Here is a 22,950-nt window from a genome sequence, read left to right as displayed (position 1 = left end):
TTAATCTCTTACATCTCTTATGGTCTGTTAGGAGCTTTGCATGTTCTTTCTGTGCTTTTCTGGTTTCCTTTTATTTTCCAAAAACTTGCAGAAGATAAAAAGACTGCTCTAAATCGAAGCTAATTGTGAGTGAGTGAGTAAATGGGTGAGTGTTGTATTTGGATTTGCTCCCAGCACTAGACCCTGGCTTCTGTCTTGCCACTCTGTCTGTCAAACAGCTTCATCCATGTCTGCACAGGATTTTTGAAGCCCTTTTAGAATGACACTGAAATGTAAATTGTGATCCTATTGATGCAGGTTTGTGTTTTAAATGCTCCAATCAATTCAGATCGTAGCAGGTTGGGGCATATATAGATCTAAAGGATAATTAAAGCACACAGAATGCACTCAACCACAATGTAGAGCCGCCACAGCAACAGGTCTGCATACTTCTGTGATTAAAAGACATCAGATTTTAATGTTCAAGTATTTTTTTTAAAACTGTCATTATGATTTATTAAGTGTAGACTGATCAGTAAAAAATGGTTAGAAATTGTGCAAAAAAGATAAGGGGTCTGAATACCTTTTTAATCAACTGTATATGACTTTGTTAAAGCTAACCATGTACGTGGGACCTAATGGGATTGTTAACGTTATGTACATCCAACCATATTGATGTGCAGATGGAGTAAACGTACCATAATTGGTCTGTCCCACAGAGTACTGGGGTAGAGTGGGTCCTTCCTCTGAGCCAACAGCCTCAGGCACTTTCCCAGCATGCTGAGTGAAAGAACTCTTGTCTTCACGCAGTCCTTCAACAGAGACTGGACCACAGTCAGTTGGGTTAAAGTAACCTGACCAACAGACTGACCTATGGATAGCCACTCCTGTAGGCAGAATGAAAGTTGTGCTATTATGCTGTACAGGTGTGTGCTTGACAGCATTTAATAAAATAATGATTTTTTTAAATTCAAACACCAGCTCTTATTATACTAACGGGTACAATTCACTAAGTACGACACTTTTAAATTGCTTAGTTGGTGGACGACTTCAAAATAAGGAATCAGTGTTTCTGTAGTAACAAGGGAAAAAAAGGGTTGGGGGGCAGATTGTGACTTCTGCGTGGTGATGACTACCTGACTTTAAACTCACAGCCATCACACAGTTCACAGCATGCGGCTTGTTTGCTTCTGATTGTCATTTTGCATAATACACAATCAGTTGTGCTTAGGTGACGCAGGATTAAAGTAAGCGTGCCCACTATCAACTGGTCAGGCGTTTACACAGGCATGATTGGTTACATCTAAAAGGGAAATTCCAAACAGTCTAGCCATTGGGCACAAAAATGCTCACCCTGCAGAACACTACGCTCTTACATTTTCTAGATCACTGAGGTCCGCGCTGCTTTTGATGTAGTCCTCCACAGCTCTCTCAGTGGGGTTCTTCATGCTCCGAAATCTAGCCTGGACCATCTCCTCCTCGCAATGCATGTCCAGCAGCAGCAGACCCAGATCAGCCAGAGCCAGCCTGAAACGTACACTCTCACGCATGGCAGGCAGCTTACTCCACTCACACTACACACAAACACACACACACACAGAATAAGAGAAACTCACACACCACACCGAGTCAGACAAACACACACACAAGGTCAGACAGACAAACACACAAAGTTAGACAGACAGACACACACATATAAACAGAATAAAAAAAACACCTACAGACACACATCAAATCAAACAGACACATGCACAAAGTCAGAGAGAGAGACACATACACACACGCGAACACACACCTAGTCAGTCAGACACACACACACAAGGTCAGATAGCCAAACAAACACACACAAAATCAGACACAAACACAGACACACACATAAAGTTAGACAGACCGACATGCACACAGTCATACAGACACACACACACACACACACAAAATCAGACAAACACACAAAGTCAGACACACACAGTAAGACACACACAGATACAACCATGTTAATATTATACAGTCTCATTCAAATAAAGACTACAGACACAGTGAGAAAGTAAGGCCCCCCTTAGGAACTAGCAGGTTGCAAAAATCCCTGAATTTAATGCGTATTTTAACAGATTAAGCAGGACAGGCGAGACAGTGGGCCAGTAAACAAATTAAACCAACTTTTTGGGAATCTCATTTTTGGGACATCAGCACAAACCCAGAAAGAAAATCAAAGAACCGTTCCCCTGTGGTCCAGCTCAAAGTGAACTGTTGTAACAACTTCTCCAGTGTGAATATCTTTCCTACAGTACAGCAGCAAAACGAATAACGAATAAACGAATTTTGATCTGTGTCTTATCTGACAATATGACTCAAGACTGGAATTCTCTTCCATTTAACTGCAAAATACTGCAATATTATTGATGTTAAACTCATCACACGATTACACAGAGATCAGGGAACAGAGCGTGTGCATTGCAATTGCTTGGAGACCAGCACCATCTGCTGCAGACAAAGAATTATGATTGGACCAAAAAGCTGCTCCCACTCTGTAAACACCCAGTATTAGTTCTTAGTGAGAAGGGTCAGGTTTGTTTCACCTGGTTTTGGCAGTTCTTAGATTACATCTGACCATTCAAAAATGTCCTTTAGGGCTTGGCTTTGTACAACTTTTCTATATAATCTTTAATAGTTGCAAAAGACCAATTTATGTGATAACTGAAAGCAATCATAATCACAAGGATTTAGAAGGCCATGTCACAAGACAACTTTCTAAACCACCAAATGAATAAGTTGCAGCAATTTAATTCTTAACTTTTCTGGGGATACAGAAAACTATTTTTTCAAACATTTACTTCTGGGCAAAATCAGTTCCAGAAATTACAAAACTTCCAAAAGTGGCATGACAAACATGATCATAATTTTATTTTTTTAAATTTTACACAAATGACTTTTAAACAGACTATTTTGTGTTTCTTCAAGTGGAACAGTACTTGTTATAGTATCTAAAGTCAGTTTTCTCTAATTTGAAGGAGCAGCATCTCTCAAACATCTTAATAATGCAGCAGCATATCGAGTCAGAGAAAGAGTGATGACTGTCTCTTTTTATATGTTTTAACTATGGAATAATTACCTCATGAAGTGGAAGAAGCTTGAGGCAATTAGAAAGCACATCCTCCTGAATGGATACAGTCTTCTGCAAAAGCAAGAGGGCATCGAGGAGGTACCGCTGTTTTTCTTCCTTGACAGAAGTCAGCATGGCCAGCATTCTTTATAAAATTTTAACAAATAAGTAAATAAACTCAATAGAAATAAAAACAGTCAAGCCTTTTTACATTTTATAAGGGGTAAAATGAATCCTAATTTTTCAATAAGAGCATAGAAAAATATAGACTTGCCTTAAATGCAAATAAGACCGTTGTTTATGTTCTGCTTTCATTTTTATTATAAATGTTTTAAAGTCAGTAAAATAAAGGCATAAATATTATCATGTGTACAAATTCTTTTTAGTGCATTTATAAGCATAATTAAATGGGCTTGACAGAGTGCATTTGGTGCATTTTTCAGCTTTTCTTCCCAGTCTAGTCATGTCCAATTTCCCCAACTGTAACTTCGTCCATTGCTGCACCCCTCCTGCCCTGACTGAGGAGATCCACAGACTATCACACACCCCCTGTGGCACACTGGCTGCTTCTTTTCACCTGTCAGAGGCCACGCACTGTGGTCTGTGTATCATCCATCTCTCATGCAGGTGCCTCAAATAAGGGAATGAGGAACCAATACACCAATGTTTTCATCTTTGCTGTGATACCATCATCTCCATACACTGAGGTTCTGGTGTTCTTGAGGTCATATATGCACCCAGTTCTCATCAAACAAGACAAGTTAAACTATTAGATAAGCTTGCTTGACTGTAGACAGTGTCACAGTGCCTGTAAACATTTCCCTTTAAACATGGGCTGTACCTGAGAGTGTTTGCCTGCTCGTATGTTGTTTCTGCAGCAGGAGTCTTGTAACCATGATCAAGCAGAACAGCAGCGCTGTGTTTTAATGTGTCACACAACGAGTGAAGTCTTTTAACTGTCTTGGTATCAACAGCCTGACCAGGACAAGCAGGGCTCAGGGCTATTCGGCACAAAACTGCACCTCTATAAGACAACACAGTAAACATAATGCAAAACGTTAAAACAATAATCAAATAATACAGACAGACACGCAACACAAATGTGTGCAGCCTTACCTAGTGTCACAACTTGCTTACAGATAAAAGTAGATATGCTCCAGCAAGGTTGTGGGATATATTAGAGAAATGATGGCAGGCCGCAATAGCACATTCCGTGAATGGTTGTTTATTTAGTAAAAGTGTAAAAAGGGTAAAAATCTGAAGACAAAAAAACCTAACTACACTTATGTGCATAAAATGTGAGGTGCATCATTTTCCCTAAGAACACAGTCAAAACAGGTTTAAAGACCCCTAAAACTCAATTTGCACCTTTTCCCAGAGCTGAAGGGTTAGGGTAAGCCAATGTAAGTATTCTGGGTTATATATTTATTATATTTCATATTTTACTTTATAAAGTTTAATTAGTGTTGGTAATGGTAAAAGGAAGTGTATAAACTAATGTAAAACTATGACACAATAGTACTAAAATAAAGTCGGGGGTGAAAGGAATAGGTATAGGTTGTTCTTACACACCTAGTCCGCAATGATGAAATGTAGAAATTCAGGACTGAAGCTTGATTTCGTCTCTGCTGCAGAACTGACCTGAAGAAACCAGTGGCTGTGTCTGTGATCTGACACACCTGTACCAAAAAATAATAAATAAAGGCAAGGCAAGGCAAGTTTATTTGTATAGCACCTTTCATACACAGTGGCAATTCAAAGTGCTTTACGTAAGGAAAAATTAAAAGCATTAAAACATTCCTGAGATCTAGAACCCCAGAAAGACTTCTTGCAAACATTTAGTTACAATTAAGAACATGAAATTCAAACAAGAGAGATAAAAATTAAGAACATGAAAAATTAAAAGAAAATATAGTAAAATATACCCTACAGTTCAGAGAATATAAAATTAAAACAAGAGAGATACACGTTATTATAAGTGATTAATTATACATAGTAACGGGGAAATTACAATACTAAATACTAAGACTATCCCACAGACTGACAGCAGACAAAGTAACTTATACTACCGGTCATCACCAATAAAAACCATCTTTACTGTCCAATTCAAATGTTAACCAGTCCACATGCTTTAGTCCACAAGCACTGACAAATATATGAAAATATGAAGGCCCTTGTACCTTGTCATGTAAAAAAATTAAATTGTTTTCAAGTTAACTCTATTTTATTTGTATTTGCAATAGTAAAAATAACCTGAGAAAAAAGCTTGGTTTAAAGCAACTGACCTCAGCTGAACAGCTTTGGAATGAACAGGAACATTAATTGAGGTTTTCTTGACCAACATCAGTTCCCAGTCATACTAATGCTCTTTTGACTGAATTGGTACAAATTCCCACAGACATATTTTAAAGATTATTGTCATGGCTGACAAGATCACACAGAGGTCATTCTATTTTGATAACGTTCATTTTTGAAATGTGATGTTCAACAAGCTCATGGTCAGGTGTCCATATGTTTATATAGTGTATCATAGGTCCAGCATATTTTGCCTTAAAAACCTAAACATGAACATACAAAATAGCTTGTGATAATTGTTTTAGATAAAAAGAAAGTCAATCATTTAGTCAAAGAAAATGCTATGAAATTCATGTCTCTTCAAAATATATGTTTAACTTTGACTTCTAAAGTTTATACAGGGACAAGCTGGCTTGCCCTAGTTTTTAATATCTGATTTTTACTGCACAATTCATAGTTAGAGGTAAGATTTCCTCTATATTTAGCTTTGAGTTCAATTGAACGCAGTATTCAGTGGATAAAGCAGTGCAGCTGATCATTTTATCAGTAGATGGTGCTAAAGCTCCAAAAACTGTACTTTCTCAAAAATACCCAAAAATCTTCAAATACATAAAATAGGTTTGGATTAATATATAGTCAGTTGTCTAGTAAAAGGTTCTGGTGAACATAGTAACACTAACTAATGTCCATCTAATACCTACACAGACATAAGTAGCAAGGCTGTATTATAATATTTAAAGTTAACCTGTGCATATGTGTCCTCTCCATGGAGCTCTGCTGTGACGTTCAGAAGAATCAGAGTGAGGTTGTACCAGAAATCCTCATCCCCACCGATCTCCTGAGCCTGCTTTAACAAAGCATGGGCCTGATCTTGCTGCTGGTTGTGACTGGCCAGAATAGCCAACTGGTAAAAAGTCTTAGCCAACGCGGTTTGATCTTCAAGTTCCTAAAACAGAGCATTAGTGTGCATTAGAGAAATGATTCATTTAAACAGAGGTACATTACATTATATAGACATTACGTAGACATTTATGGGCGGCACGGTGGCTAAGTGGGTAGAACTGTCGCCTCATAGCAAGAAGGTCCTGAGTTCGATCCCCAGGTTGGGCGATCCGGGTCCTTTCTGTGTGCAGTTTGCATGTTCTCCCCGTGTCCGTGTGGGTTTCCTCCGGGTGCTCACCTTCCTCCACAGTCCAAAAGACATGCAAGTGAGGTGAACTGGAGACACTAAACTGTCCATGACTGTGTCTGATATAACCTTGTGAACTGATGAACCTTGTGTAATGAGTAACTACCATTCCTGTCATGAATGTAACCAAAGTGTGAAACATGATGTTAAAATCCAAACAAACAAACATGGACATTTATGAACATTCAAGCACACACACCACTGAGAGCAAAACTAAGTGACAGTGTTGCCAGAGTCAGTGAGAGTAATGTATACACAGAGGCATATAATCTTTTCCCCATGATTAAATGACATAACATAACATAATCATAACCAATACTTAATTTCAGAAAATAACAAGTTTTTTGTAATTTATTTACAGACATAAACAAAGACTTGTTAGACATCCAAAAAATGTGCTATAACATGGAGTCTGCAGCTCTGACATGCTTTTCAAAAAATTGTGCCTGTAAGAATTTCTGAAGTCAGGTACTAATGCTGGCTTGCAGTAAAGGTTTATCCCAAAGATGTTCAGTGAGGTTAAGATCACGACTCTGGAGTTTCTCTATGTCTATTGGATCTTAAGTTGTGCAGGGGGGCACAGTCAAGCTGGAACAAAAAATGCCCTTAAGGCTGACCTTATCTGCACGACAAAAAAAGACCACAGTTAGTTAGAAAACGTCTTTTACTTCCGCTCTCACCCCCCTATTTCTGTTTGTTCATTATTTTGCTTATATTATTGTTTCCTTATTGTATGTAATGTATATCTTCCCTCTGCATAAGGACCACACTTTAGTACTTCAAATTAACACTAATAAAGTTTCATTGGCCCCCCGAAGAGGTGGGGTGGTGGCGGGAGAAAAAAAAAAAAAAACCGTGACACGAAAGCACTATCACCTTCTGCTGGAAAACATGAGTCCTTTCTCACCTTGGACACCAGCTGAGCCTCAACCAGCAGACGTCTGGCAGGCTGGTACAGACCCATACTGAGACACACAGCAGCCTTGTCCAGCCACAGATCCTGCACTGCATGTCTGTCCAGCTTCTTTCTGTACACACTGCCACTGACTGCAGCGCCCCAGCTGTGAGCCGGAAACATCTAAAAAGACATATTTGTTAATAACTGTATCGTTTGCTTTCATTAGCTTTAGAAATTTCCTTGTTATGCACCTCATGTGTCTTTCTGATTTCAGATTCTGTTCGGTGTCCACTTCGTTCTCTCTGAAGAGCGATCGCTTTTCTACACCTAAGAGGAAATTAATCAGCATTATCAGCTTATTACAGTGTATAAATATAAACAGTTTTATTCCACATTAACCTACAGAGAAAAACTCAATTCCTTTTTTAATATTCATACAAATTTTTGCACACAGCTCACGTCTATTATTTAGTTATGATTACATTTATAATGGAACTGTTTTGTTTTAAACTACAAAATTGTATTGCTACCTTTCATTTATTTACAACATTCCTTATTTCAAACAAATGCTAGTCACATCTGTTATTAGGCTGCATATGTAAAAACAATCTAGAAATCTAGTTTTTAAAGAAATACTTCATAACAGATCAAATCTGTCTGACGTGCCTTTTTTCTCTTTCTTTCTCTGAGTCTTCCCCCCAATTTTCCTCCCTTATCTAGTCGTATCCAATTACCCTGATTGCGATACAACCCTCCACTGCTGACTGAGGAGCTTTACAACTGACACACGCCCCCTCCGACACGTGCGCAGTACCGACTGCCTCTTTTCACCTGCACAAGGCGAGTTCATATGCGGATCAGCTTTGCGTACGGAGAGCCACACCCTGATCAGCATTATTCCCCAACTCTGCGAAGGCACCATCAATCAGCCAGCAGAGGTCGTAATTGCACCAGTTATGAGGAACCCTGGTCAGGCTCATCCCACTCTGAACAACAGCCAATCGTTGTTCATGTGGCCCGCAGCCCAGCCGGATGGCAGAGCTGAGATTCGATACGATGTTTTCAAAAAAATTTGACTTTTCAAATTGTTATACTGATTATTTAATTTGTGACAAACAAACATATTAAATTACAGAAACAAAAAGTACAAAAGTAAAGTAGCATCCATATAAAATGAAAACGGTTTGGCAGATGATGATCTAATTCTAGCCATCTTGAAAGCTTCTTAAACAAGAGATGTATGTACGCACAGTTGTAATGCTAGCTAGTATGTATTCTTAAATGTATATGCTCACAAATAATGATTTTTGTGCTGATGCTCTAAAGTACCAGTATCTGTGCCTGGAAGGTAATCCATATGCATGTACATATAACAGCGCCATGTGTCACAGGCTGCAAAAAGCCCATGGGCTGCAAGTTAAAACTCATGTTCTGGATCATTTAATAGCATTCAATGTCATTTAATAACATTTATTTCTTACAACATTTGTTCCTCCTCAGGAATAGTGGCAAAGCTTAGTAATGTTTCTCTGTAGGGTGTGGAAGACTCAAGCCTGAGCTCACAACACGTCTTTATTATTCTGAAAAGACACAGAGGAAAGATTTCATGTAGTCTGCAAATGTAGAACAATAAAAATTCTTCAGAAAACACAATTAGAGGTCCAATTAAAATGAACAATTGTCAAAAATGTGACTAAACAACTGAACAATTGGACTACAGCTTGTTGTTTTATTTTTTTTTTAATACGACAAAATCTACCTGGTCAAAATACATACAGTAACTTTTGATACAGTGTATATGAAATGTATATATGAAATGTATAAATAGTATATAATTAGGGCTAGGTTTGTCCAGACTTTAGAAAGTGGATCATAGATTTTCGAAGTCTGGAATATAAATACAATTAAAGCCATTTCTAAGCCCCTCTTTTGCCTGTACTTTGTCCAGATGGTTGCATTATGCTAAAATCAGTTTTGTTTAGGACGGTCAGATGTCATCTAAGAAACACCAAAAAGAACATGGCTTTAAAATCAGCACAGTCTGACTGAAGTTCGTTACTGCCTCTACTTACACTTTGTTCATAAGCCTATGGAAATATAAAGTTCCAGAAATCATGAAACTCCCAGGACTACCACGACATAGGGCAGTTGTAGCCTAGCGGTTAAGGTACTGGACTAGTAATTAAATGGCAGTTGGCTCAAGCCCCACCACTGCCAGGTTGCCACTGTTGGGCCCCTGAGCAAAGCCCTGAACCCTAAATTGTTTAGATTGTACACTGTCACAGTACTGTAAGTCGATTTGGATAAAAGCATCAGCTAAATGCCAAAAATGTTAATGTTTGACTTTAAATGTGCATTCAGAACTATATGCATTAGGACGGGTATGTGACAGAAAGATGTCCGGGCAGCACACTGACTGGAGAGCTGACAGAGTTAAATACCTGAGACGGTAAAGGTCTGAATGGCTCTTGCTAAGTGAGCGATCATGAGCGATGAGTTCAGACAGATGTAGAAGAGGCAGAGTCAGTGGGGTCTGAGAAACAGACTCGAGCGCTTTCACCAAGATATCCAGATAAAAGAGAGTCCGGCTCTAAAAAGACACAAATACACACGTCGCACATTTGTTAATGGGAAGAAACATTACTTACAAAGAAAAAGGAACAAGGCAATAAAACCAGCAATAATATGATTTTTTTTACATGTCATTAATCTCATTTTCTGGTCAGGGGTTGAAGTGGGTCCGCTTAAGAAACACTGGGTGCAAGGCAGGAATAGCCCGGACAAGGTGCCAATTCTCAGGGCTTTCAGCCACCCCTTCTCAGACACAGTCGATCATGTCTGTGAAGACTTCCGGTTGGCTGATAGGGTTCTACTCTCAGCTGTGGTGGGTTAGCGTTAAAGGCTGTTATGACACCGGAGCACCACTCAATAAACACTATTAGACAATATTATACTTTATTATAAACTTTATTTATCCCAAGGGAAAGTTTTGAAAATGATTTTTTCTATTTTATTTATGCATTTTCTCCCAATTTAGTGTGGTCAATTTGTCTTCCACTGCTGGGTTATCCCTGATTGCAGTCGAGGTGGGTATATTGCTGCTCACGCCTCCTCCGACCCGCGTGCAACCCTTAGTGGAACATTTTTCTATCTGCTAATCACGTCCTTACACAGTTTTTCAAGACACCACTTTCAAGGTGTTACTTTCAGAATCTTGCCGCTGGTGTGCTAGCAGAATATCATGCTGTGCCACCTGGGCGCCTAAAATGATCTTTTTTAAATATAATCTTTGTTGAATATGATATTTCACTCAAAGAATTGACACAATAAAAACACGAGCATTTAATTTTGTCACATATCTTTAAGGATTTTAGAACAACTAATACAAAAACAAAAATGTTTTGTCACTTTTACTGTCTGATTCTTAGCAGAATGATTGACATTTTTTTGTCGATCTGAATCAATCGATATTCAATCAATCAAATCAATCAATATTTTGTTCACTTTAAACTTGTTATTGTTTCCATAGCCGTTTGAATTGAATTTTCTATAAACACATTAATTCATGCATTGATTTTTTTTTTTTAATCTTTTTTTTTTTATGTGGGGTATTTCTACTGCATTTAATCAGTGCAGCAAATCGATGGCGCAGGTTTCCATGTTTTAATCCCAGCAGACTCACTGGAAGGAGTTTAATACTGCCACCTCATTTACAGATTGACTCACTGAGACCTGATAGAAGCTACAGTGAAGAATCAATTGAAAGTCATTCCTACTCTACTGGGTCTGAAGAAAAAAAAGTAAGAAACAGAGACTAATGACTGACACTGGGGACTCTGTGAGTGGTGACCTGGTGAAGATTCACTGACCTGCATTCTGTGGCTATTGTTAACAGACTGAGAGCTGCGGTCCTGGTGGTACGCCTGTCGAAGCTCTTCGGTGCATTCAAACTGAGCCCACTCCTCTGTGGTTGACGGGAGGGAGATGAACCTGGGTTTTTTCTCAACATGAGGGGGCTAGATAGTGAGGTTTAAGAAAAACATTTTTCCTAATTAATATAAATGATAATTTTGCACAGTTTACATTTTTGCTAGGTAAGGGTGTTCCAGGTAAGGTTCCAGGTATCGATCTCTGGTGTGCATCAAAACCGATCAAGACCGAAGTGAGATTTCTAGAATGTCAAATATCTGAATCTGAGTTGCCCGACTGGCAATGAGTGCTATGGCAAACAGCCAATGAGAACGCAAGGTTCGGGGTGAGGGGAAACGCAGGGGAGGAGTTGTAAAAAGGTGGGACAGGGGCATAATATAGTTTATATCAGAATACATCAGCACACACACAGGTTTTACAGTATTTCTGACCTTATCGCTCTCTACAAAACATAACACCAACACTGCATTGCAAAAAATATTTATTAACCTCCAAATCACTATAGAACAATCCATGCTGTTCATGTAGCCAAATCCATTCAGATTCATTTATTTTTTCTCCTTGATTTAACGCTGCACATCAGCGCACAAACTTTGATCGCTCACTACTTGTTGACGTGCATTTTTGGACGTGGTATCATTAAACCCCTCGTCACTTCTCAGGTGTGTTTTCATGACAAAACGTAGTTTGGGAGACCAGAGAAGCTCGCCTGCGATTCCAGTTGGTGATAGATCATGTAGTGTGAATCCCCCTATCGCCGATCAATCGTGTAGTGTGAAAGCCACACCGACTTGAAAGACTCCCGATTACAAGAGATCCAGTTGTGTAGTGTGAACTGTACAGCCACCTGACGACTTGAAAAGTCGTGTAGTGTGAACTTGAGGCTTGGAACGATCCGGCTCCTTTAAAACAATACTGCAGCGATGCCGCTCTCTCCAAATCAATCCCAGAATCAATCCCTAGTACAGACTAAGTGTACAGACAACTCTCAAACCTCTTTTGACTTTTTGCCTTTTTCTTTCTCCTTGTCTTCTTTGGTGCTGGATGCAGGAACAGGCAGAGGATTTGAATTCTTTGCTGCCTCTTTAATGATTTCCTGTGCTGTTTCTATTGACACCTGCATAAAAATAAGAAGATAACTTAAAAAGACTCCAGAAAAATAAATATAATCCACATTTCTGCACTTTTATGATGGAAAGCAGAACAAATCAAACTTAAATGACCAGTGTAGCAAACACTGGAGGTGGGACAGTAGTGCAGCAGGTAGTGGTAAATTTGTCATTTCATTATGTTGTAACACAGCTTTATTCTGGTCTGGGTCACGGCTAACACTTAAATATTCTAATATTCTAAAGGTTGTTTGTTTCAGGTTGCTGGGTTGTGGATGTATTCGGTCACAGATGTAAGTCACTGTGGATAAAAGTGTCCACTACATGTCGCAATTGCTAAATTAGTTTCTGTGTAAAGAAAATCACCTCTTAACTCCCAGTAATTCAATTCAGCAGACATGTGAACAAAAGTGAGGCTAACCACCATAAGTCTTGAATTTGTAAATGTTTAAAAAACACAAAAAAAAGCAAAAAAAAAAAAAAAACAACCTTCCTGATTTCAAATGTTATAATAAATACGAAATATAATTAAACTCTCTTCTCACCTCCATTCATACTTCAAGTCAGTGGTACTTATGCTAGGTGACAAACCTGCCAGATCCTCAGAACAAACTGATACGCCAGGATCAGATAGTGATGGTGCAGAGCAGATACTCTGGACTCCATGAGAGCCAGCAGTGTATGTGCCCGCATCAGGGCATCTAGACGTCGCAGGTCCTTCAGCTCGAGTAGAATAGGCACAGATGACACAGTCTTTCCGTCCAGGGCAGATAATGAGCTGGCCAAGGCTGCTGTAAAAAACAGACTATTAAAATTGGATAGTAGACAAGAAAAAAACTCTGTAATATAATGATTTATGACTTAAATTACCTGCATTACTAGGGTTCTGTCTGGTGTCTGTATCAGTGGACAGCAGGACATCTATTGCTGATTGAATGTGCAGCTGTGATTCAGCTATGGGTAAATGATTAAAGTACAGCCATTCCCCAAATTCCAGAAGCATATCCACCTTGTACCACTGCACATCAGCACTCTGGAAAGAAACAGCACAACACAAATCAGTATCAGTTTTAAAATGTTATTGTTTTAACAATATTGCTGTTATTTATGAGAATTGAGATGGCGCTGTTAGCCCTTTTGTCTGTGATTGCACGCAGTACTTTTAAATGTCCAGCAGATGTCGCTCCGATGCAAGTGTAAATTCTCTGAACTAGTAATTCTCAATTCCAGTCCACAGGAACTCAACTCTTTAAACATTGTGATATTCTTAAACTGAATATTTACATTTGATGATTTCTTTTGGCTGCTCCTGTTAGGGGACATGATATGCTGATCATTCACCTGCATATTTAATTTGTCACAGTTGTATGCCTTTCCTGAAGTAACCCTATTTATTTGGGTTTGGGACCTGCACTATGGGTGCACTGCTATGTGTGGCCCCATTGGCTAGGTTTACATAATGCTTATACCTTCTGTTTTTGTAAGCTCAGCCCAAAACCCTGAAACCCTGGAGGCTGACTTTTTATGTAACCGTACAATATTTTGTAGCTAATAGGCTATTAGCATTTTTCTTTGTGGTGCTTGAATTTGAAGATTGGTTCTCATTGAATTTCAGACACTTTAGATACCGCATTATTATTATTGTATTTTTTTTCCAGTTCATGTTTTACTGCCCTCAGCCATTTAAATGAGATCACAGATGCCCAAAATTAAAACGCTAGAAAGCACGAACCAATCAAATGGCCTGTAACATCACTGGGCCCTACATTTGCTTTTTTCTGCAGTTCTAATGCTTAAATGCTTTAATAATTTTTTTTTTTTTAAGTTTTAAACCTTTCCACAAAAAAATATTTAAATTTGATGGCAATAATTAAGAATTTTTAAATAATGATTTGACAAATCTGGGTAATTCACAAATTGAGCCACAGCACAGACCTGTAGGGCGAGGATGGCGTTCTGATAGTAGACAGTTTGCTGCTGTGTGTCTTTGGCTAAAAGTGCAGCACACTGCCACATCTGAGCAAATGCCAGCTCTCCACATTCTTTGAATTTCTGCATGTCCAGCTCAATATTTTCCCCCAGCTGAGCTTTCACCAGCACCCGCTGCTTATAGAGGATGCTAAACACACAGACACAAACACAGTCGTTAATTCTGCCAAGAGACAATTGAATGACCAGGTAAAGGAAATAAAGCAATAGAAATATTATTGATTTTAACAATAAACAACATATATCAACATCAAATGTAGCAAAGAGATTTGCTACAAGGTGCGTGGAGGCTCCATCAAGCTTTTGAAGAACTTTCTAATGCCACCTTAAATGTAACTATAGACCAAATGTTATATGTAAAGAATCAAAGTACTACTGTGAAAGTATGTATGTTAAGATTGCCTTTTAAATGTCTTTTATAACACCAAAATAAATTTCATGGTCAGACAATTTAATGTGTTTAAAACAAAACACATTTTAGAATGTGGATGGAAAATAAGAAACAAATGAATTAATGCATAAAGACATGCATGGCAGACGTGGTACTGTCAAATCAGCCTTATATGAACCACTAATTAGGAGTCTCCTGACATTAACTTGTCCTAACCAGGTGCACTCACAGTCGGTGGGGGCTACGAGGCACCTCTCTAATTGCCTGGTCCAGAACCTGCAGGCCACTTCTCCAATTCTGATTGTCTGCATGAATCTGGAACAACACACTGTACATGGCTGCTCTCACTGCCAGATCATCTTCAACTTTACCTACAGATAGAGAAAGAAAGACATTATAAGCAGGACTTACTTTTACATTATAATTAGGTCATCAGAAAAGGGTGCTCAGGTGGTGCAGCAGTCTATCCTGCTGGCCCACCTCTGCTGAGATCATGGTTTGAATTTTAGCGCTGCTATGGGCCAGCTTGGCTGGGCATCTAGCGAACCTGATTGGTTATGTCAGGGTGAGGGTTGGGAGTGGTCGAACCGCTGTGATGAATTGGTAATACTGGACCTACTGCAACCCTGACCAGGATAAAGTTGTTAATGATAATCACACACACCATGCATCATCAATCCCTAAGAACATTAGTGGGAATTAATTTTACAACATCAAAAACTCAACATAGCCATTTTTCCTACAGCTCCCCACTTGTACATCTCAACCTGCCATACCCAACATAGCCGACAGGTTGGAGAGAGCAGGTTGCCAAACTTTAGTTTTCTTTAAACTACACTAACAAGCAGTTACTTGCTACAACTGGAGATAACACATTAAGAACACACCTAAGACTCAACTCTGGGCTGAGTCCTCTGCTTATCTGCCTGATTTCCCGATGTAGTCTCCTGTGTTGTGTGTCCTGTGTTTCAGCTGCTGTATTTCACCTCTGGCTAATTTCTCAAGTTTAATACAGTAGACTAGACCCTTGACTTACGAATTTAATTGGTTCCGAGGGGCTGTTCTTAAGTCAGAATGTTCGTTAGTTAAACCTATTTTTCACATAAGAAATAATATAAATAGAATTAATCCGTGCCAGACCTCCCAAACCACCCCCTTACCTAACCTCTCTAATGTCTTAAATGGTCTTTTTTGTTATAAATACAAGTATATTTTCCCTTAAATCTTAAATTATAAAATAGACATTCCTGTAATAAATAATAATAAACAACAATACACAGTACTGCTGTACTGTACATAAAACACACACCACATTTCAGTACAGTACATGTGCTATACCATACACCATAATAAATTTCATTCTTTTTATATAAAATGAATCTACCAGAAACAACAATAACTCTCATATTTCTCTAATATTTCTTTCTTTATTTCAATAGTGTTGTATTTTGTAGGTGTAATTGCACGAAAGAAAGAATACTTTACTGAGCCGAATTCCTTCTTCTCTCTCACTCACTGTCCCCTCTGTCTGATACACAGTGATAGCTACTGGCAGGAGTAATTATACAACACAACAGATGTAATGGATTTCATTTTCTCAGCACTGCACTTCCTCTGCACCTTCTTTGAGGACATTTTAATATTGAATTTAACAAAATATAAAGAAAACGTTGAAAAACACTGTCCACTGTCCGAATGTTCGCTCACTGTATATATATATAGAGACGGTTGGAGTCAACTTGTTCGTGACGTCACGTGTTTCGTGAATTTCTGTTCGTAATCCGAAATTTGTTTGTACGTTAAGTTGAAAAAGATCGCTCGTAACCCGAAATGTTCGTATGGTAAACCGTTCATAACTCAAGGGTCTACTGTAATTTTGTTCATTTAGTAATTATACCTTTCATTTGATAATGTAGCATTTCAGCCACAGCATTGTGTTCTATTATAAGCATGGCTATATAATACACTAAGGTTTTTGGAAAAACACTTTACATGGACTATATGTAACAAAAACAATGTAATAAATTTAAAATAAATTAAGAAAATGCAAATTAGAAGCATTTTCACTAGTGGTTTCAGGATTTTGGTCCCCACTGTATCAGCAAAGTGTTTTCTGGTCTATAGTCATATGATCACGTCTAAACGCGTTCTGTAAATCATTTTTTTATTCATTTGGAAAATATGAGAAACATTAACAGATTATTTTTAGATGTTTTGCACTGAGTTGATTGTCAATTACGATTTATCGTTCGTTGAAATGTTTCATGCTGTGCAAAACGGTTTTCCACACTTTCAAAACTTTCTTTTAAAATGTCTTTAAAAATGTCATTATTTTGCATTATTCATGAATGAGTCGAGGGGTGGAAATAATTCTGAAAGGAATTCTGCCCAATTTACGGGTTAAAACAGAAACGCACATTCTTTAGGGTCTGATTTATGACAGTGTTATTATGTCCTCAGCCCTGTGTATCCATCCGCGTACTACATTCGAATTAAAGGAATTAAAGTTATTTCAATTATTTTGAATACACAGAAACACATTTCAATTATTTTGAATGAACATAAACGCATGATTAAGTAGATTGTTTATCGAAATAGAGGTAGACTTAAAACCATTGGACCATAACGTGGTGAACGTTACCTCAGCTAACACTCCGCCCTGAATCCTCCAACTCTTGCACGCTACCATACCACCGCTGACGAGGTAACAAGTTCCGCTACGTCATGCTTAAGAGCACATGATCGGCTCGCTTCCTCTATATCAGCATTGGTGGTTCAGTGGTAGAATTCTCGCCTGCCACGCGGGAGGCCCGGGTTCGATTCCCGGCCAATGCAGATGCGTTTTATTCCCAACACAATCACGCAATAATTTCGAACAGAAAACGTTTAATATTTTCAGACCTTTTTCATTTCTCCCTAAAATCAGATATGGGGGGAAATCCAAAGAACATTGTGAGTGACGTCACACAGTATGTATCATACATGTTTATTTCACTGCTTGATACAGACACAGTGACGTTGTTGGTCCAGTTTTCTCTGGTTGATTCTCAAAATGTTTTAGATAAAAAGTACTTTAGTCTATATTATCGAATATATAAAATTTAACAGCCTTTTTGTCCACGTAATAAATAGTCAAAACGAATCTTGAATGACTTGAATATGATTCTCATGTACTTTTCTGTTTATAAATGTAAATAATAGGAACATTTTAACATGTCTTTTATTATAGATGAACTAGGACTTCTCAATCGCTTATACATGATGATACCTCATACAGGTCTGGTAAAGACAATTTAAAGGTGCCTGAATGTTACATCAGCTTTCCCCTTAAAGAAATGCTCTCATCTAGGTAAAAATAAAATTAGACTAGCTTGATGGTTAAGAAACTGGACCACTGATCAAATTGACACTGGTGTAAGCCCGACCTCTGTCAAAGTGGGACTAAGCCACAATTAAAAAAAAAAATAAAAAAAAAAAGTGTTTTAAGTCAGTGGAAACCCAGCAGTTCAGATGCTGGTCTAGATATAAGAAGGTTGCTGGTTCCAGCCCCACCTTTGCCAGCCTTGCCACTTTTGGTTCCCTATGCAAGACTCTTAATCCTAATTTTCTGAACACAATTGTTTAAACACAAAGATCATTTATCTTCCACAATAATGTTTGTTTCTGAACAAAACATTTATGCAAGTGTATATGTATATATGTAAGTGTATATAATAAATGTAATCATTTTGTAGCAGTAGAAGAACATGAGTAGCAGACCGAGGGACCGATCCAGAACAGTAAGAGAAAAGGAGAGAACAGTAAAGGGCATTAAAAACCCTTTCATGTGAATGCAATGTGCTCACCCTGCTCACTTGGTTTTTATGTTCCTCCCCCTAAAATCTGCACACGTGGCAGCAAGTTCTGCAACCTCCTGAACCAAGCTTCATGCTCAGATCTTCTCATCTAAGCATTGGTGGTTCAGTGGTAGAATTCTCGCCTGCCACGCGGGAGGCCCGGGTTCGATTCCCGGCCAATGCAGATGTACTTTTTCCATAATTAGACTTTTTCATATTGAGGCAAAAGTCTCAAAGAACAGCTTGCAACAGGTTTTACCACTTCACTGATTATAACAGGACGAATGAGTGTAAATGGCAGGAGGGGATTATTATTGGAGGTGGGGCAGAGTGTAGGGTAAGTGAACAGTGTAGTGACTATTTCACTCTGTTCACGCTCATCTCTAAACCCCACATCGCCTGCAATCCACATCACCGCGACACAAGCTCTCCAAAAGCGCGAGTTAACCTCATCTATCAGCATTGGTGGTTCAGTGGTAGAATTCTCGCCTGCCACGCGGGAGATCCGGGTTCGATTCCCGGCCAATGCACACACTGCTTTTTTTTAAGCTCCTTGTGGTAATACGCCATTTAACAGACATTTTTACTCTAAGCGACTTCAAATTATGACTTGCCCTGTACTTTTGTTCAGTCATGTTTTTAGAAAGTCATTGAAATACTTTCAGATCTTCCAGATTTTTTGTACACACACACTTTGAACTAATCAATACAATGTGCAACATTCTTCATGTGCAATTTTTAAAGTAAATGTGCAATTGTTTGTAAATATTTTTTCCAGAGTTTCTTATATATAACTGTCTATATTATATATTGTATACTTTAAACTGTTAATTTGTCAATTTTTTTGTACTGAGTGCCTTGCTATCCCTTTGCTGCTGAATTTCCCCACCGTGGGACTAATAAAGGTTTATCTTATCTTATCTATCTTATCTTATCTTACATTAAAAAAATGGATGGATGGATAGATAGATGCTCGATACAGAATCAACCAGAGAAAACCAGTTACAAAACAGCGTTTTTGTCCACATAAGAAATAGTCAAAATGAGTCTTATATGACTTGAATATGATTCTGATGTACTTTGTTTATAAATGTAAATAACAGGAATATTTTTTTACATGTCTTTTATTATAGATGAACTAGGACTTACTGTTAGATTCCACATATTTTGTGTTCTCTTTTAATCGCTTATACATGATGATACCTCATAAAGGTCTGGTAATTACTATTTAAAGGTGCCTGCATGTTACAGCAGCGTTTTCATCAAAGAAATGCTCTCGTCCAGGTAAAAACTAAATTACAACTAGCTTGGTGGTTAGTTTTTCTGAGGTAAATGCTTGCTAATGTGTTTAGCCAAAATATTACTTTAGAAAGCAAAAGGAACAGGAATGCATCTGAGATGGATGGACGGATGGATGGATGGATGGATGGATGGATAGATAGACAGACAGACAGACAGACATACAGACAGATAGATAGATAATTTATTGATCCTGAAGGAAATTAAAGGCCTTGCTGCGTAGAACTTACTGTTAGTTTCCAGCATTGCAGTCATAGACTTCACTTGTGTCTCCTTCTGAACTTTCACTCCTTTATATCTTTCCTGTCCAAAGAAAAAAGGTGGTTTAGTGTTGTCCCTTACATCAGTGTTGTATACTCACAACGCTCACTCACATCATGCATTATTAGTAATAGGACACTACTTGTTAAAAAAGTGCTTCTTGATTTAGTGGAAATTACTTCTAGTGGTATAAAGGAGGATATAAAATCATTGAATATCATATACAAGAGTTAACTAGTTTGGTCCCAGTTCTTTTTTTATGTCTGGATTTTTCCCCTCTTATCTCCCAATCTAGCCATGCTTGATGGTTAAGAAACTGGACCACTGATCAAATGGACACTGGTGTAAGCCCAATCACTGCCAAATTGACACCGTTGGGCCCCTGAGCAAGGCCCTTATCTGTCAACTTGACTTGACTTGACTTGACTTGACTTTTACCCAAAAACAATTTTAACAATTGTGACAATGTTGTACAAGCAATTGAGGGGTTAAAGGCATTTCTCAGGGGCTCAACAGTGGAACCTGGTGGTGTGGGACTAAGCCACAATAAAAAATCCAGAAAGGGCATTTGCTAAATGTTTTAATTCAGGCAGTTCAGATGCTGGTCTAGAAATAAAAAGGGTTGCTGGTTCCAGCCCCACCTTTGCCAGCCTTGCCACTTTTGGGTCCCTATGCAAGACTCTTAATCCTAATTTTCTGAACACAATTGTTTAAACACAAAGATCATTTATCTTCCACAATAATGTTTGTTTCTGAACAAAACATTTATGCAAGTGTATTAAATGTAATTATTTTGCAGCAGTAGAAGAACATGAGTAGCAGACCGAGGGCCCGATCCAGAACAGTAAGAGAAAAGGAGAGAACAGTAAAGAGCATTAAAAACCCTTTCATGTGAATGCAATGTGCTCACCCGCCTCCCTTGGTTTTTATGTTCCTCCCCCTAAAATCTGCACACGTGGCAGCAAGTTCTGCAACCTCCTGAACCAAGCTTCATGCTCAGATCTTCTCATCTAAGCATTGGTGGTTCAGTGGTAGAATTCTCGCCTGCCACGCGGGAGGCCAATGCAGATGTACTTTTTCCATAATTAGACTTTTTCATATAGAGGCAAAAGTCTCAAAGAACAGCTTGCAACAGGTTTTACCACTTCACTGATTATAACAGGACGAATGAGTGTAAATGGCAGGAGGGGATTATTATTGGAGGTGGGGCAGAGTGTAGGGTAAGTGAACAGTGTAGTGACCATTTCATTCTGTTCACGCTCATCTCTAAACCCCACATCGCCTGCAATCTAATATTCTGCTACTTTCTGCTCGAAAGAAACATTTCACCTATGTGAATCTGCTGCCTCTTGCACAACTCCTTATCTGATGAGGGAGAACTGGATCACCCCAGGCCCCGCGTCACATGTCAAATCTGTAGCCGCTTCTAATCACCTGCCAGTAAGGGTTCCCACAAATAGCTGTATCACATTATAAGAGCCACGCTAAGCACCATGTGACCCCTACCGTCTTCCCAAATTGTACAGGTGCCCGGCCCAGTTCCGGAGATCGCCTAAAACAGCAGCAGCGCGTGAAGACCCTGTCCAACCTTCCCTTTCTCAAACATGACCAATTGTGTTTGTGTGATGTTATCAGCAGGTCACCCAGTGATTCTGGAGCAGCCACACCCACCAGAAACCTTCCCAGAATAAAGCGGTGGAAAAACATGAAAATGAAGTTACTAAATTACAGATATTCAATTGTGCTCCATGACCTTGTATTAAATAGCACATTATCTACAGCAGATTGAGAACATGTTAAAAAAGCTGGAGTAATCTTTGAAGCTATTAGACACAGCATGATGGTGTTGCAGGGCTTACAGTTGCTGGTTGAGGGGAGGTGCGAGACAGAGCCTTCACAATGAGCTCCAGTGGCTTTTGGAGCTGCTGTCTCTGCTCAGGAGTCTCCAAGAGAGGGAGGCAGGCGTTCCAGTAATGCCTGGCTAAAGTATCACACAGCGACCAGCTACTCGCCTGCTCGGCATAACTAGACATACAACACATTACAATACAGTGAAAGCAGCAGTACAGAGAAATACAGTAGAGAAAGTAGAGAAATACAGTTTCTGGGCAAAGTTTGGACACAGTGGTAAAAGTCTGTGTTTGTTTTAAAACTTAGTTATGGTAACATACATGGTAAATGGAACTTTATTGCACCAAAAATATAAATTTTTTATTTATATACAGTGTATCACAAAAGTGAGTACACCCCTCACATTTCTGCAGATATTTAAGTATATCTTTTCATGGGACAACACTGACAAAATGACACTTTGACACAATGAAAAGTAGTCTGTGTGCAGCTTATATAACAGTGTAAATTTATTCTTCCCTCAAAATAACTCAATATACAGCCATTAATGTCTAAACCACCGGCAACAAAAGTGAGTACACCCCTTAGTGAAAGTTCCTGAAGTGTCAATATTTTGTGTGGCCACCATTATTTCCCAGAACTGCCTTAACTCTCCTGGGCATGGAGTTTACCAGAGCTTCACAGGTTGCCACTGGAATGCTTTTCCACTCCTCCATGACGACATCACGGAGCTGGCGGATATTTGAGACTTTGCACTCCTCCACCTTCCGCTTGAGGATGCCCCAAAGATGTTCTATTGGGTTTAGGTCTGGAGACATGCTTG

At 38.8% G+C, this 22,950-nt stretch overlaps 1 protein-coding gene and 3 non-coding genes across 4 annotated transcripts in view; 3 read left to right on the top strand and 1 right to left on the bottom strand.

Annotated features, from left to right (window-relative positions):
* Nucleotides 1-22,950, bottom strand: part of LOC134314712 (cilia- and flagella-associated protein 46) — a 92,542-nt gene that overhangs the window by 29,214 nt on the left and 40,378 nt on the right. Inside the window, exons 24-41 of the mRNA XM_062995404.1 lie at nucleotides 22,136-22,301; nucleotides 20,246-20,318; nucleotides 15,110-15,251; nucleotides 14,436-14,619; nucleotides 13,371-13,533; nucleotides 13,092-13,288; nucleotides 12,386-12,508; nucleotides 11,331-11,477; nucleotides 9,903-10,051; nucleotides 8,943-9,041; nucleotides 7,713-7,788; nucleotides 7,471-7,641; nucleotides 6,120-6,320; nucleotides 4,652-4,758; nucleotides 3,921-4,103; nucleotides 3,089-3,224; nucleotides 1,356-1,553; nucleotides 678-866 (exon numbers count right to left, since the gene is read on the bottom strand). Of these exons, the coding sequence (XP_062851474.1) occupies nucleotides 678-866; nucleotides 1,356-1,553; nucleotides 3,089-3,224; nucleotides 3,921-4,103; nucleotides 4,652-4,758; nucleotides 6,120-6,320; nucleotides 7,471-7,641; nucleotides 7,713-7,788; nucleotides 8,943-9,041; nucleotides 9,903-10,051; nucleotides 11,331-11,477; nucleotides 12,386-12,508; nucleotides 13,092-13,288; nucleotides 13,371-13,533; nucleotides 14,436-14,619; nucleotides 15,110-15,251; nucleotides 20,246-20,318; nucleotides 22,136-22,301 (2,704 nt within the window). The remainder of the gene's footprint in view (nucleotides 1-677; nucleotides 867-1,355; nucleotides 1,554-3,088; nucleotides 3,225-3,920; nucleotides 4,104-4,651; nucleotides 4,759-6,119; nucleotides 6,321-7,470; nucleotides 7,642-7,712; nucleotides 7,789-8,942; nucleotides 9,042-9,902; nucleotides 10,052-11,330; nucleotides 11,478-12,385; nucleotides 12,509-13,091; nucleotides 13,289-13,370; nucleotides 13,534-14,435; nucleotides 14,620-15,109; nucleotides 15,252-20,245; nucleotides 20,319-22,135; nucleotides 22,302-22,950) is intronic.
* On the top strand, nucleotides 17,645-17,715 carry trnag-gcc (transfer RNA glycine (anticodon GCC)). Its single transcript has one exon. It is a non-coding gene; the product is annotated as a tRNA-Gly (tRNA).
* On the top strand, nucleotides 18,830-18,900 carry trnag-gcc (transfer RNA glycine (anticodon GCC)). Its single transcript has one exon. It is a non-coding gene; the product is annotated as a tRNA-Gly (tRNA).
* Nucleotides 19,176-19,246, top strand: trnag-gcc (transfer RNA glycine (anticodon GCC)). Its single transcript has one exon. It is a non-coding gene; the product is annotated as a tRNA-Gly (tRNA).

The sequence above is a fragment of the Trichomycterus rosablanca genome, chromosome 5 (assembly GCF_030014385.1).
Source record: "Trichomycterus rosablanca isolate fTriRos1 chromosome 5, fTriRos1.hap1, whole genome shotgun sequence".
Taxonomy (NCBI): Eukaryota; Metazoa; Chordata; class Actinopteri; order Siluriformes; family Trichomycteridae; genus Trichomycterus; species Trichomycterus rosablanca.
Note: the sequence above shows the minus strand (reverse complement) of the source record. Positions and strands in the feature narration are given on the sequence as shown.